Source organism: Anarhichas minor, unplaced genomic scaffold (genome assembly GCF_050575085.1).
Source record: "Anarhichas minor isolate MPS153535 unplaced genomic scaffold, ASM5057508v1 ptg000040l, whole genome shotgun sequence".
NCBI lineage: Eukaryota > Metazoa > Chordata > Actinopteri > Perciformes > Anarhichadidae > Anarhichas > Anarhichas minor.
In genome coordinates, this window is record NW_027466486.1 from 1,542,728 (window position 1) to 1,558,156 (window position 15,429).

At 41.7% G+C, this 15,429-nt stretch overlaps 2 protein-coding genes, 1 long non-coding RNA gene and 1 other non-coding gene across 5 annotated transcripts; 2 read left to right on the plus strand and 2 right to left on the minus strand.

Moving 5' to 3' along the window:
- Nucleotides 1-462: 462 nt before the first annotated feature.
- On the plus strand, nucleotides 463-544 carry trnal-uaa (transfer RNA leucine (anticodon UAA)). The gene has a single exon. It is a non-coding gene; the product is annotated as a tRNA-Leu (tRNA).
- Nucleotides 545-864: 320 nt separating this feature from the next.
- Nucleotides 865-10,196, plus strand: LOC142968644 (uncharacterized). The gene is made up of 3 exons (XR_012959051.1): nucleotides 865-1,290; nucleotides 8,301-8,515; nucleotides 9,742-10,196. It is a non-coding gene; the product is annotated as an uncharacterized LOC142968644 (long non-coding RNA).
- On the minus strand, nucleotides 1,751-7,207 carry fbxo30a (F-box protein 30a). 2 transcript variants are annotated; one of them, XM_076108617.1, is made up of 3 exons: nucleotides 7,109-7,207; nucleotides 4,290-6,348; nucleotides 1,751-4,168 (listed from the first exon to the last, which is right to left on the minus strand). In XM_076108617.1, the coding sequence occupies exons 2-3, from the start codon at nucleotides 6,291-6,293 to the stop codon at nucleotides 3,965-3,967; spliced, it is 2,208 nt and encodes a 735-aa protein (XP_075964732.1). In that variant the 5' UTR covers nucleotides 6,294-6,348; nucleotides 7,109-7,207; the 3' UTR covers nucleotides 1,751-3,964. The 2 variants fall into 2 exon arrangements, with proteins under 2 accessions (XP_075964732.1, XP_075964733.1); XM_076108618.1 differs by having other exon boundaries at nucleotides 7,003-7,159.
- On the minus strand, nucleotides 7,743-15,382 carry LOC142968642 (pancreatic secretory granule membrane major glycoprotein GP2). Its single transcript, XM_076108619.1, has 9 exons — nucleotides 14,369-15,382; nucleotides 13,463-13,551; nucleotides 13,238-13,342; nucleotides 10,558-10,718; nucleotides 10,335-10,470; nucleotides 9,758-9,852; nucleotides 8,974-9,142; nucleotides 8,633-8,741; nucleotides 7,743-8,497 (listed from the first exon to the last, which is right to left on the minus strand). Exons 1-9 carry the CDS (start codon nucleotides 14,457-14,459, stop codon nucleotides 8,319-8,321), a joined length of 1,134 nt encoding a protein of 377 aa, XP_075964734.1. The 5' UTR covers nucleotides 14,460-15,382; the 3' UTR covers nucleotides 7,743-8,318.
- Nucleotides 15,383-15,429: the final 47 nt, after the last annotated feature.

A 15,429-nucleotide genomic window follows, 5' to 3' on the forward strand; every position in this document is an offset into this window, starting at 1 on the left:
TATAGCTTCACTGATTTTTTTATTTTTATTTCTATCACTGACACACAGATTTGTGTTATGGGGCAGGTTTGCTCAGATTCTTCCATACAAAAAGAAGCGCCAGACTCAATGTGTACATGAGTGTTTGCTCAGGTAGCGAATGGGGAAACTACTCCGGTCAGAGTACTCTCTGTTTGCACAGCAGGCCTATCTTATTGTTTGAGTGTGGTGATCCATCATCCACTGGGGGATTCCCAGTAAAGTATAGACTGAAGCTTTAGAGGCCATCATCAGTCTCCATACTGTAACCTACATGTAGTGACACACCAGTGGGTGTTTTCAGAGTTACTGCTCATCTTCTACTCTGTGTTGGTTAGTGGTGGGAATTTACTGGCAGCGTGACTGGGCACCGTGACGTCATACAGTTACTCAGTTCGACCTACTATCTTTATGATACAGGTAATGTTCACTACAGTTTTTTGTACCAGGATGGCCGAGTGGTTAAGGCGTTGGACTTAAGATCCAATGGACGTAGTCCTCGTGGGTTCGAACCCCACTCCTGGTATATTACTTAAAATAAGTCTAATGTATGAACTGGCTTCTGTTCATCTGTAAAAAGTAGTTACTTATGTTAAGTGTCTGTTGACGAGTACATGATTAAGTTCTGCTTTGGCGCCGCAAGCCAACATTACATTTCAGTGTTTCATTTAAAGTTACATATCGCTGGCACATGGGAATCATTTTTCAGCTTACACACCTGCAAACAATTAACAAAGCTGCGGAGGTTCAGAGACCGAGAACATCACGGAACACGCTACTCACTGCCATCAGGTAAGATTATGACATCGTGTTTCCCCTTGCAGTAATGATTTTTTGGGTAAATATAGACAGCACACTTCACAACGTAGCATATCTCAGTGTTAAATCAATATTCGAATGCATAATCTGGTCCACGTGTAAATGAAACGGTAGTTAGTCCAACAACAAAACAACGTCAATCTCCTTTGTTGACTTACAGGACGTTTAACTCAAGAATAAATGTGTTTATCGATGATTTGTTTAGTTGTGATTACATTTAAATTAGCATAGTTCGAAACAATTTAAATGTGTCACTCGAATATATCTGTAGGTTCTGCTTAAACCAGATTCACCCTTTATTTACCATGCACTGTGTAATTACATTAAAATGAGACAAAAGTCACGTGCTGATTTATCACAGTGGAGGGTGCTGAATAACATTTGTCTTCATAGAATCCTGCTCATCCGTTATGGGGACATTGTTTGGATCTGGCGCCATCTGGCTGTGAACAGGTAGAACTCATAATGCACACAGCACAATTATTATTTTAGGGAAACATGGAGGGAATGCACAATATATTAAAGTACCTAAAACTCAAAAAAAAGAAGTTTTGCAACTGTTTTCAATTCTATTATTATTTATCTTCATGGTCTTCTTGTTACGTATTGATGAATATTTTTATTAACATAATTTAATCAGTTTTGCTGCCATACATACCTCACATTTGGTCATTAGCCTGTTGAAGGCAGTACGGTTGAATCATTCCTCTCAAAGTTTTGCAAGCTTGAATCCGGTGTGCAAATAATTACTTTTTCCTTCAATTAGATTTCTAATCTTGTACCTGACCTAAATATTTTAAAGTGCACACAGCTACCTTTCTACTCTGTTAACACTTCTGTCAGATGTGAAACCTTTTAGTGAGTTTTGTTAAAACAAAGCAGGTGATCTATAAAGAAAAGAAAAATCAAACACTTAAAAACTGAGATCCTCTTTATTAAAATTCTCCAACAGTCAAACAAATGAGGCTGGCATATTGTAGTGAAAAACACATAAGAGTGAAAACAAAGTGCCTGCAATGCATTACTAAAAAAAAACAACAAAAGCCGTGTGCTGCAGATGAAACGCATTCTTTCTTATTGTTGTATGAACCTCAACAGAGCTAAAGACTAATTTAATGCTCAGGTCATCCATTCAACTCCATCAACTAAACCTGAAGAATGCGGCATGTGATCAGATCTGGCTGAGGTTCATTATGACACAAGTTCTAAAAAATAAAAAAAAATGTACTAAAATGAGAAATAATCTGTACGAATGAGTTTGGAGTTGAAGACGTCAAACTCGCATGCAAAACACGAGGGAGTGAAATTCTGGCCACTTCAAAGATAAACCCCCCCCAGCATTGTAATTCAAATTTTACAGTACATGCCATCGTGTGCAAATCAATAATTCAAATACAAATCTACAGAGGCAAATTCTTTTTCAAAATAAAAGTACCAGTACAAAAAAAATAAGAACCAAACATGGATTAGAGTAAAAAGACAGCTTAGTTCTGTCGTCACCTGGGCTTTACATCAAACTTAAAAAAAAAAAACAAAGTCACACAAATTCCTTCAGAGGATTATTCATTTCTGAGCAGTTTCTTTTTCTGTGACATTTTCAAACAATCTCCAATGCACATTGCAAAACATGTTCACACAAGTGAGCAAAATGTGTCATGTTTTGTTAAACCGTGCTTCTAAATCCAAGCAAAATAAATATACGGTGTTCAAGTCTGATCGCTTCAGCATTTCTGCTGACGGCCTATTTCAGTTACTCCGTTATAAACACGACGCTGATGGATGACAAACATGTAATCTGTTCGTCCAGCACTGCAAAACACTGTTCTGTTATTAGAATACTGAGCGGTTCACCAGACCCCGTAATAATCAAGTAGCTGACAAGTCGTCCTGTCGCTCTCGGCTAGTTTTGTTGAAAACACACACACACACACAAACGAACACACACACACACGACGTGCTGCGCGACAAAGCTTCATGCTACAACCCTGAGACGCCAACACAGTGGACTTGTAGTGACAAAAACATACAACCATGATAATGAATATGAACACAATCAGTGATGCTCATTACTGGAGGGAAGCGTGTGCCCGTTTCACACCACCTGACCTGGCCTGCAGGGTTCTATGAGGTCTGACGCTGAGGGAGGCAAACCGAGCGGACCACTGATAGATTCTTATATTCAAGGAGTACATTCATCACTTTATATGCTACATTTGTTTTTGTATAAAACCTACAAACAATTGCTGGTTAAAAGTAGCTGGTAGAGCAGACAAACCACAGGCCAACCACAGCTAAAAATAGTGTTACTTCATCTCTCACATGACCAACGAGCCTGCCCGTTAGTCAGAGGGGAGACAAGAGAGAAAAGGAAGACGGACCACCTTTGTTGCTGCTATGATGTGCCAAACCACACTACATTTAAAACACCAAACATGATGATGGTGACGTGCTTATGCTGGTGAACAGAAATCAACACCCTCAGTGAAGACAGTCCGGTAAAGTGGCCGACCACAGATGTTTGGTCGGTCTTAAAATGTAGAACAAAGCCATGAAATCGACGAGCTCTAAGCGGAACACACGTGGTCACTCTAGGTATCAGGATAAGATATAAAAAAAGATGCCAGTAAACTGTAAATCTCACTGAGATGTTCAGAACAACCTCATGACTAGAAAACCAAGTGTATCATAAGTTAAGGCTGTACTCTTACCTCCATTGTAGCACAGTACTGACTTTTTGATATAAAAATTTAAAAAAAATCTACATCAAAACATCTGGTTTTTTCATACAATGTCAGAGTAGATAAGAGTAAAACTTTAGTACACTCGTATTAATAAATCCATAAGAGTGGAAGATACAAGGCGAGCATGTAATTTGCTTGTTTACAGTCCTGATCTGTGACAGCAGCACGCCGGCCTCTGCTATCCGACTTTGCCTTATTTAGTGAGGGAAGATTATTTCCACTGTGAGGCAAAGGGCCAAACAACAGTTTATAATGTTCAACCAGGAGTTGTGTTTTTTGAGGCTGGAAGAGACTTATGTCTGTAAACACTGGAGGAAAATACACATGTATTTGAGTTCTAATGGTCTCAGAAAAGTCCAAAAGATGCCTTCGTCTTTCAGAATCACTTATGCTACTGGTTTGAGAACTGAACGTAAACACCGTCCCTCTTTTGTGAGCTCTCTGGTGAAGCACATGCAGGGCAGAGGGATCGCCTCCTCCCGACGAGTAATCTTATTGAACTGGCACTTCTTGAGGTGGTCGGCCATGCTGGCGATGTTGGCAAACTTCCACTCATTCACTGTACCAAAGGCTGTGCTGAATCGCCACACCTGAATGACAAAAACGAAAGAGAACAGGTCAATTACTTCTCATGCTGTGGCAATATACAGTTGTACTATAGTTCCTCAAAGAATACAAGTGACACCATTTATTAAAAAAAAAACGACCAACCTTGTCTGTGATCTGCCATGAAGGAGACCCATCAGCACGCCGTTTCTTCTCCCACAGCAGGACGACCATGCCGCGCATCATGAGCAGACTAGCACACACGTCCCTCATGGTGTGGGACACTCTGGACAGTTGGCACAAGCTGAAGCTGTCCAGGAAGCTTGCTACGTGTTGCAACACTTCGAATGGAAGACTGCTGAATTGATCGCACTCAGAGCCAAAGCGGTAGGGCTTTCTCGGGAGGTCGTCCCCAGCTTTTAAGGGCAAACCCGGCTGAACCCCAAACGAGCCGAGGTGCCTGTCGTGGATGATTCTGAAGCCCTGCACGGACGGGCAGAATCGTCTCTGGGAGTAGGTGCAGCCGTAGTAGGCCAAGGGGCAGCGTTGCTCCATCCAGCCATTGAGTCCGGCGTGAATATCCCCGTGAACATTTTTGAAGTGAGACGAAAACTCATCCCGCCGGAATAGCTGCCCACACACGAACGTGAACATGGAGCGCTGCTTTGTTTGGTATCGGGCCACACATTCGAGCACCAGGTCCAGTCTGAGAGTGTGGAAGGGGCTCGGATTGGAGAGCTGTGGGCTGGCGTGATCGCAGGCCGAGGCTGAACCAATATCTCCCACCATTGTGTTGGTTGCAAGAATGGCTGAAGGGAAGGAGAATGTCTGAGTACCGAAGTCGATGTGGTAGCCATCGACAAACCTGCTGTCAGAGATTCCTCTGCCTCCCGGAGAGTCGCCGAGGCAAAACAGCAACGCCGCAGTGATGAGATCAATGCCGTGGAGGCCCATGGGGTCATCTGCTACTTCAAGGTCCGACGTGTCTACTGACTTGTCCTCCATCTTTGCTCGGAACAAGTACGGGTCTGACAGCAGAGCCCGGCGTCCGTTAAATGTAAACATACTTATTCCTCTAAGCACCTCTACGCTCTGTAGCTTACGCTCCAAACACCTATACCTGAGTTCACTGGGTAAATGTTGTAAGACGTTATTTCTCACATGTTCAGACAGCAGGAATGGCATCGCACGTGCAACTGGTGCTCGTTGTGGCACAGGAGGTTCCAGTGCTACAACCGGCATGTAGCTCTGAGGCATCTCTGGCCAGACACGGTTGGACTCGTTTATTGGCTCCTCGACAATTTTTTCCTTCTCTTCAAAAAACAACTCCACAAAATCATTTTCTTCTGCCCAGCTGATAGCATCTTCTTCTCCATCTGTCCCGACTGCGCAATCCACTCCACCTACTGCTCCGAGCTCACACTCTGAATCAGAGTCGCTCTCCTGCATATCTACATTCTTCACACCCTCAGCAACATAAACATTACGACTATCACCATTTCCTCCATTTTGGAGAGCTCCATTCTTTTCGCCATTTAAATTTCCAACAATTCCTTCAATATCCTTGCCATTACTGAGGATGTCCAAGGCCGCTGCTAAACTTCTGCTTGTATCCACCGAGGGTCCATACGACCCACTATAGGGCTCCTCTTCCATTTCCACTGCTGCATTACCCAACACTGCCCCTGGTAGACTCGATGCTGTGGCCATTTTGTTACTTTTATCTGCTTCCTTATCTCCAGTCTTTGACACGGTGGTCGTGACCTTCAGGGACTCCAACAACATCCTCTGATCCTGCAGAGCCAAGGCCATGTCTAGCTGCTCCACCTCATCAAAGTCTTTGCTCAAGTTTTCATAGGACTTGCGATCCGAGTAGCTCACAGGCCAACGATTCCACTCCATAGTACAACATACTATACTGGCCGGGCACGTCGCGAGGTGCTTAGCCATCCTGATCCTTGCAATAGTGAACGGGCAGCCAAACACGCTGTTGAGGCATGGCAGCCGCTCATACGGACACAGTAGATGGTGCTCCTCAAGTTTGCATGAGTGAAAGACTGCCCCGCAGACGAGAGGACAGCAGATGAGGTTGCAGCAGATACCCGCCTCTGGTCTTACCATGCACCTTCTGTTGATGCATTTAAGGCAGTGAGAGTGCAGGCCCTCCATTTTCTTTCTGTGTCACTCCTTGCCCAACTGGTTTCTGGCAGGGAAAAGTTCAGCCCTGAAAAGTCAACAACAATATACTTATTTCACAAGTCTTACGAAACAGAATGCAAGACATTACAACAACAATGTGTAGGGTTAGAAGAGGCAGCAGCCAGCTGTAACAAAACATGCTGCTGTTACGTGATCCCATGAACATTATTGCAACGACACGAGGTCCCCTGCCTTCAAACTATTCTGTAACTTAGTCTCACACGTGTTCTTTCTCTGCGTGTTTACTAAACATTACGGCTGTAATCTTTCAAAACACCCCTTATGGCGACACTGCTTCTTCCAGGACTTTAGGGGAAACCTGACCCCTCAAATTTCCGCAAAGCCCCACAAGAGAACAACTGTATTGTTTGAGTCTTTGCAGCTCATGGCAAGCAACAGCTTGCTAAAATTACGCAATCAGAGCAAGCAAGTTAGCAAACGGCTAAAAACACAAACAAGCGGCTCTAATTGTTCTAACAAACAATATCGCCATTGGTCTTAATAACTATAACTGTAATACATTGTTTCCTTGCCAACTGGGCAGGGCAAAATAAATGTGAGTTCATAAGTCAACGAAACTTTGTGAAGTTAAACAAAAGAACATCAACGACATGGCCAGCCAGTTAGCATTAGCAGCTAAACTTCGCTAGTTAGCTGATATCTTCAAGAAACCGCTTACCCGAGTCACGGGGTTCTCCGGGTGTATTTTAATCAATACTTCTTTACTTTATATCAGCGCTGTCGACATCAGCAACGTGAAAACGTAAGCTACATAAATATCTAACCGTAGCAGTCCAGGTCCTCTGATGATATGAACTGGCTGCGACTGGTTCTTCGGTCCTTTTGCTGCTCTGTAGTCGGCGTTTGTGTTGATCTCTGCTGGTGTGTGACGTTGCAGTGCGTGCTACGTCATCACGTAAACAGACGTGTCGTTAGGTTTGCGACCTATAAAAGGGCACTGAAGTAGACGGAGTGGGGAAATACCCTGAGGACAGTTTTACATTTAATCACTGGTGAAATGTCTCTGTGCTGTTATTTATGGATGCAGACTCTTGCCAGGCAATTCAAATGACTTATAAAGGATAGAATAGTGGTTGATGAAGTGCTGAGGCCGTTTAATAATGAACGTGCCTGTGTAGCCAAAGCATGATGAAGCATATTCCTCTGTGCCACATACCTCGGCTATTGTCTAAAAACTATTAAAGACGCCCCGTTGCACTGGATTACATGTTCCTTCATTACCACGAACATGGGCAGTCAATCCCATATTCCTCGTCCTGGTGCTGTAAATATTCATTTATGTTCACGTGTGATCAATCAGCAGAAATATTCCTCAACAAATTAATTAATTTACTCCCTTTTGAAAAACAACAGAAAGGGTCAGGATGTCAAAGTATTGAGAGACAGACTGTTCTTTTTCGTCTTTTAATAGGATTTTTTGACAATAAGAAAAGTAAAAATAAAACCATATACTATTCTCCCATCACAAGTAAAAGTAATGCAATTAAAGTATTAAAAAAACAAATTACTTATCAGTTTGTTTACTATATATTGTTGTGTACACAGCATTGTAATGCTGTTGCTGGTGGAGCTAATGTTCACTATTTCATACTGTTGGGCAATTTAATCTATAACAATGGACCTTTTTTTATAGTCAAATGCTTTGCAGATTCAGATTGTATCTGGATGCATAGTAACTATAGCTGTCTGATAACTGTAGTGGAGTAAAAATAACTATTTCCAGTAAAGTACAACAACAAACTTTTTTACCACTGGAAAAATAACAATCGAGACAACATTTGAGGATGCCCTTTTACTAAGCTGATTTTTTACAATCCAGGAAATTTATTCTATAAAGAAAAACATATGCAAGATTTTCAGTATTTTCATTATTATTATTATAAATCACACCTGTACATGTGTGTTTGTATTTTTACATTGTTTATGTGTTTGTGTGTCCATTTCTTTGATCAAAAGGGTCCCTGATCCCCTGATTCACGAGGCCACCTCTGAGATGTGGTAGACGTTGGACAGAGTGAGCTGTGCCTCCCGCGCTGGGTAGAAACGTCTTGAGCGAAACCACAGCCTCCCAAACACTCCTGTGATCAGCAGCAAGACCAGCAGCAGCCCTCCGAGGACAAAAGTCTCCACATGAGGGAATCCGCCTGCATCTACTATAGAAAAGAACACAGGTGGAACCTCACTTTGCATATGAATGGCATACACTTATCTCGAATCTTTAAGCTTTTAAAAATGTAAAAGTTAAAGCTCTAAGATCCACATGAGATACAGAGAGGAAATGAACATACTCAGAGGGGGCTTTTCACTGTTAAGTCGTCTGATTGGTCCATAAGACACTGTATGGGACAGAGGGATGTCTCTGCGTGTCCTGATTAATTCATCTTCACTGGAACAGTTCTGTTTGGCAAATAGATGAGTAAAACAACATAGAAACACAAGTCTCAATGTCAAGCAGTGCATATTACAGATTAAGACTTAGAGCTTAACGACACAAGATCATATGGCTGAAAAACAATTCTAGGCCAAAGGGTCTATATTAAGGACATAAGCTGCACATATAGCAGGTTACTTGTCTCAGCTGGCCTCTGACTAACAGTTCGAGGAATGGGGGTTGCATGAGTTCACTCACAGGCTGACACAGGCCCGGGGTGTTGTGGCAGATCTGGACGTTGCAATGGAGGAAGACGTTGGTGTAAGAGCTGCCGACAAACTTGAACATTTGTATCCTGAACGTGGCCTCCGGGCCCTGGCCATTCTTCAGCACACTAAGGGTCTGTTCATTTGACAACACTGGGCAGCTACGGGATGGGGGACAAAGAAGTCAGGGAGGCCCAGTGTTAGTGAGAATGAAATACTGTACTTTAAAAATAGAGACAAGGAACAGATTTCAACTGATGTGACAAATTGCAGAGCTTAGAAATAATTCAACTCAGTGCGAGACAGAGTTGTATTTTCTTTTCCCTCCGGCATTTTGAAATCATTGTGCATTTCATTGCCCTGCTGTTGCTTACAGTTCCAAATACTGCCTGGTTGTCAAGGACATGCACAGCTGTTAAAGTGAAATGCACGTGGCCTCTCAGACAGGAGTCACATGACCAGACTCTGAGAGAGTCTGGCCAGCTCGCTGAGCAACAAATTCTCTTATTTCAGATTTCAACAGTGCTCCTGTAAGAGGACTGAGAGCTGTTTGGACAGAGTGTGTGTAGAAATCGCACACATCACATAAGCAGGTTTCGACATAACAAATACAAAGTATCTCAACCCATTGTATCCATACTTTTTCTGCTGGAAGATGACAAATGGAAAAGAACAGGCTATGCCACTGTATAGCTGCACTATGAGATGTTTATTTGTTCCCTATTTGCTCATATTATATAAGAAATGTCTTTTGTCTTAGCTGTTCCAGGGTCTACCTGTCTCGGATGAAGGTGTACTGAATATTGCTGTACGGATCACTGGTCGGTGTAGCCCAGCATCTCTCCAAACGCAGCATCAGGTGAGCCGGTATCTGTCAGGCAAAAAGAGTTGAGTCATTCTTTACGCAAGGTAATTACTTTTCCATACTGGGCCACAAACTGATGATTCATAGTTCGTAAACAACAGCTGTAGCCTGTACCAAGATGTTATAACAACATGGAAGAGGAGCAGCACTCAAATTACGTTCTGGTCACGGGTCGAGTGTTGGATTTCCACCATTGCTAGGAACATCCACAACCAATTGCTTAACGTTGTGTAACAACTACTCCAAAAATAGCTGTCAATAGTAAGAATACTTTAATGTGTTTTTCAAAGCTCAGCATACACAATCTCTGGACTCTTATTACATTTTACCACCATTTTTCCTTCATGGCATATCATCCAAAACACAGAATATTGCCCGACATGATTAAATTGTACACAATCATCAGGTCAATGTAAGGTGTAGGAGGTAATCAGTTGAATTCTATAGTCGTATTTTAATACTCTGTAGTATCACTGAAGGTGATTCACCATGAAGACTTTCACAAAGATGTCGTCTTCCAGCGTCAGCGATGGAACAGTGGTCCATCTGTCCTCAAACGCTTCGTCTTTGTACAGCAACATCGACACGGAAAAGTTCCCATCCTCTGTGTTCAAAGTGATGGTTCTGAAGACAAACAGAGGATTAAAGGAGGGCCGTGTTAAAACCAAACAATAAAAACCATTCAGGAGGAGGTTCAATTCAAACACTTACCTGACGTCAACTCTAATCATGTTTTCACCGTCGGGCTGTTGGACCAGGTAGTTTACGGGGTAGCGGCATACAAATGTTATGTTGATATAGTTCCTCGTTATAACTTCTGAATCGTTGTTGTGTATAGTGTTTATGAACATGATGTGTGTATCATCTGATGCCTGAGGAGAGAAAGATCAAATAAAAGTCAATTTAAAATAATCAAGTTAGACACATTTATGCAGCAGTGTTTTCCTTTGTCAATACAAGAATAGATACCCACTGTGCTTTTTGTGTGTGTGAACCACTGCACAGAAATCTGTGGTGGATGTTCAGTGAAAGGGAGCTTGAAGAGAGCAGGTATCTGATATCAAGAGGGTGTCTCTTCTTACAGGTTTCATTTAATTTGGTCCATCAAAACCTCAGGCAGCTCAACAACCCTGGTGGTGACCCACCGACCCACACTGAACATTACACAGCAACGTCTTTCCACTATAACTATATGCCAAACTGGGCAGTGAACCTTGCTTATTCAAGTAAGCAGTTTTCTGCAACAAATTGGTAATTCAGTGTTGATTAACTTGATGATTATTGCTTATCAATTTGATTTATGTAAATTGTTAGAAATGAATGAAAAATCACAATATCCTAAAACCCAAGGTGATATCCTCAAATGGTTCAGTTTGCCTGACGAACAGTCCAAAACATGAATAAATTCAATTTACTTTCGCATAATGAATAGAATAGCAACAAATCCTCATATTTGAGAATGCATGACTGGAGAATGTTTGAAAAATGACTCTTAATGACAATCGATCACCAGAATGACCCCAGGAAGATAAGCTAGTAGCTCATCCAAATAAATAAATTAAATATCTGCTATTTAATCTTATCGATGGTCCAAATGATTGATTTGACTAATTGTGTCATAGTATCAATAAATGTCTTGTTTCAGTCCAAAACCCATAAATATAAAGATTACTACAATGTAAGACAGAGAAAAGCAGCAAATTCTCTTTTGCAAACCCAGAACCATCAAAAGTTTTGCTCGACAAAAAGTGAAATGATTGATTATTAAAATAGTTGCAAACTAATTATTTTCAACTGTAAGCAAGGTAGTATGGTTGTAGTGAATGTGGTTAGAGGGAAAAATGACACAAGTAAGATGTACATAGCTGCAACATTTCGTTGTTTAAAAAAAATCACATTAAAACCTAACTGGAGTCATTGAGGTTCAATTATATAATGTCTGTCAGAAGCTGTATCCTCTACAGTTATCATTTCACATGATGTAAATGTGAGTGATACTGCTCAATATTCCTGTTTGCAGCTCACTAAGGTAAAAACTGTAAAATGTGGACGTGTGAATAGGTTGTGTCCAGGGTTTGTCTGGGCTCCTGCCGAGTGCAGAAGGAGGATGAATCGCCTTGAGCTCTAACATTTGAGACATCTTTTACTACCTCTCGGTAAACACACAACCCCCCCCCCCCCCCCACTATGAGCACCACTGACAGGTCTCTGCAGCGAGCCACAGATTTTCAATACGTCACAACAGATCCCCACCGGCACCTGCACTTATAACTGGGTAACATGAAGGCTCGGTGTCTCGCCAAAAATGCAGAACTGTGGCTGAAACATGACGGAGGACGCTGTCATGTTTCAATAAAAAATGTCTGACCTTTAATTAAACCCGACAATTCCGTCATTTCTTTTCTTGACGGCCGGTTTTAAAGTTGCAAGGTGAAAGCAAGATTGACAGCTATGGCATTCTTCTCCTTTAGCAACAGCCATCTAATCCGGAGCAGGCTTACTTTTCTCAGCCGCTATGCGAAAAAAAACCTTATAAAACTGCTGAGGTGGAGCACTGGGAGATTTCCTCCCCGTTGAAAGCCGTGTTAACCTTTTGCTTGCTTTACAAGAAAAAAAAGCATCATGCATTCCAGGCAAGCAATTCAAGGACACTCGTGTGCTAAAGTAGGGATTTACGCTTTTCCAAAATCCACGAGAGTGGCTGGATTTAAATAATCAGGAGGCTAGTTGGCCAATGATTTATGGCCTTCCTATTCAGTGAACATCAACAAATAATCATTTCCGTGTAAATCCTGATAATTTAGAACCACGAGGCCATTCAGGGTCCCCTTGCTGCTTTGAGTGAGGTCCTGCACTGTTGTAGGGAAAAGGAACAACGCCACTCTTCTTTCTTGACATACACGCCCCCCCCCTTCTTTTCTCTTTACTACTTTCTGTCTGGACTCGGAGTATGCGCCTTTCTCTGTCCGTCTTATTATACTTGCTCTGAGCTAATTCCATAGTACCCGTCTGAACACAGAGCCTCAGTCCACATTTACGTCACAGTGGAAGAAAAAAAAAGTGTCTGGTCTCATTCAAGTTATCTTTTACTATTATGTAAAGTGCAATAAATCCACTCAAGTAGCTCCGTTTTTGGCTGTGAAAAGACCCTGATTGATGCCCAGTTCCCTCGACAACCGTAGACATCGTAAAATAGTTGATTTATTATCACGGGGATCTTAATGTTGTTAATAATGGAGATACCAAGTGTAATTTGTCTTCATCCGTTGTTAAGCTTTGTTCTAAATGTCTGAGTTCACGTGCAATATTTGATTAGTTGGACTCTTTTGACTCCTGCTGACACTCGGACTAAGAAGTTCTCAAAGACTTTAAGGCAGAAGAAGGTGAATACCATTATTGTTCCACAGTCAGAGAGATTTGTCTTGATTCTGAAAACGTAGTCATCTCCGACCTCAACGCCACGGCACTCCGGATCATTTAAATGCAAATCCCAAACCTACACAAACAAAACAAACAAAAAATAGATAAATTATTAATCAAAATTGCACTGTAAATATATTAGGACATCAGTGAAATAAAAAAGTAATACTTTTGGGTCTTGTTGGTGCTCACTTACATAAACTGGAGGCACTTTGTTGAGGAAGAAAGCACTGGGAATAACAACCTCCATATGGTCGTTGGTACAAATGACGGTGTCGTTGAGCTCTAACAGAAAGAAGAAACGAACAGATTCAATCTCACAAAAAACAAGAATGAGTTTAATAATGTGAAGAGATGTTGGTTTTTAAAACTTTGAGCTCTATCCATTTCCCTCCAAAGTAAAGATATTTATATTGACTTTGTGTATAATCACATATGTTAAGTCTCATAGACGACCCGTATGTTTTACACACAAAGGCCACCGATGTCAAAATGTCAGCGTGAGAACGTAGTTAAGTACACTTAGTCAAGTACGGTAGTATTTCCATGTTCTGCGACTTTATACTTTGACATCTCAGAGGGTAATATTGTACTTGTACAGCTAACTACTTTTCAAATAAGATTTTACAAACAAACCATATGATGTGTTCTTAAAATATAATGTATTTTATAGATGAAACCACCCCAATAGTATACTTAATAGTTAAAATTATCTTCACCTCGACCAGCTCCAACATTAAAATGCTGCTTACCCGTTAATGCATCAATATTAAAGATCAAACAATATGTGGAGTAACATTTAGTCTGCTGCACAGTAAGTACTTTTATCCTTGATACTTCTGTACTTTAAGATTTTGAATGCAGGACTTTTACGTGCCATCGTGTTGTATTTTGCTACTTTGACCTAAGATACTTCTTTAACTGCTCAATTTCAAATTATACTGCTGCTGTTGTGAAGGAAACTAGAAAGAGTGTTAAATTAAATGATCACTTTTGAAAGAACAGTTTAAAGCCAAGAAGGAATACGTTTTCCCCACACAAAGCAGTTTCTTTGACCCTTGACATTTCATTCCCGGGTGTGTGATGTGAGGTGCGAGCTCACCCTCCTCCTCCTCCGGCTCCAGATACACTGCCGAGGTGACCATCCTCATGGTGAACAGTAACCAGGCACAGACCAAACTGGCAGGTGCCATCTTCCAAGGACTCTCCCTCTGGTTTCTCTTAGCTCAGCCACTCCACTACCCTTTGGCCCTCTCCCCGAAACTCTGTAAAATCTCCCGGGGACTGTTCGCCACAGCTCGCTGTCACCACAAGACGTAGTGCCCCTCTCTTACTCCAACCCTCGAAACACAGCTCTGATGAATTAGGAGCCTCCCTCTGGCCTTGAAACACCAGCTTGAATGATGTCCCCACCAACAATGAGATTCCACACATGAATAGGGGGAACTGAGGGGAGTCCAAGGGAACACGTATGTTACCGCCTACTGCGGCCATGTCCTATTAGTAAACATCTTACAACTGTTTCTTACTACAGGGAGCACCAACGGGTCTGGTAACCATGTAAAGAGGAACAACAGTACGGGGCTGGCACTCTTTGTTGTCTACATCCTTTGTCTGGACATTTTAAAATCTTTACTGGTGCGGGAATCCCAGTCAGTCAGGCGAGAAGAAAGTCATTACGAGTTGAGGGCAATTCAGTCACGATGCCACAGACCTGTGAGTGTACGCGTGTGTGTGGTGGAAGAGACCATAAAATACTTGAGCAAGCAAACACAAGAAAACATTATCTTCATGACTCCCCCCCCCACAAAAAAAAAAGCTTTGAAACAGGAGAAATGTAATAAAAAAGCCACATATCTGTAAATCTTGTCCGGACAATTTGTAAGTGGTAATTTAAGAAATACATGAGATAATGTGGCAGAAAAAGTCTCACACTTTTCTGACTTTTATGAGTTTGATTTACAAGATTAGTTTCCAAGACACTGAATCTTGTGCTTTTTGCATTTTGTTTTGCTAATGAGACTGGCCCAAGTGTTCCGCTGAATTGTCTGGCATTGTTTTGTCAGACAAATAGCTTTAAGAAGATATGTCATGCAGAAGAAAATCCTGCCATAATCTCTCGCTACTTCTTCAATTGTAAAAGGGTGAAAGAGAGTTGCGCTC

Excerpts from the sequence above, each read along its gene's own strand:
- fbxo30a (XM_076108617.1), bottom strand. The coding sequence starts at position 6,293 with ATGGAGGGCCTGCACTCTCACTGCCTTAAATGCATCAACAGAAGGTGC. Across the intron at positions 4,169-4,289 it reads CATGGCAGATCACAGACAAG|GTGTGGCGATTCAGCACAGC; the intron begins GTTGGTCGTTTT and ends TTTGTCATTCAG.
- LOC142968642 (XM_076108619.1), bottom strand. The coding sequence starts at position 14,459 with ATGGCACCTGCCAGTTTGGTCTGTGCCTGGTTACTGTTCACCATGAGG. Across the intron at positions 9,143-9,757 it reads TACACCTTCATCCGAGACAG|CTGCCCAGTGTTGTCAAATG; the intron begins GTAGACCCTGGA and ends CCCATCCCGTAG. Across the intron at positions 8,498-8,632 it reads CAGTGAAAAGCCCCCTCTGA|TAGATGCAGGCGGATTCCCT; the intron begins GTATGTTCATTT and ends TCTTTTCTATAG.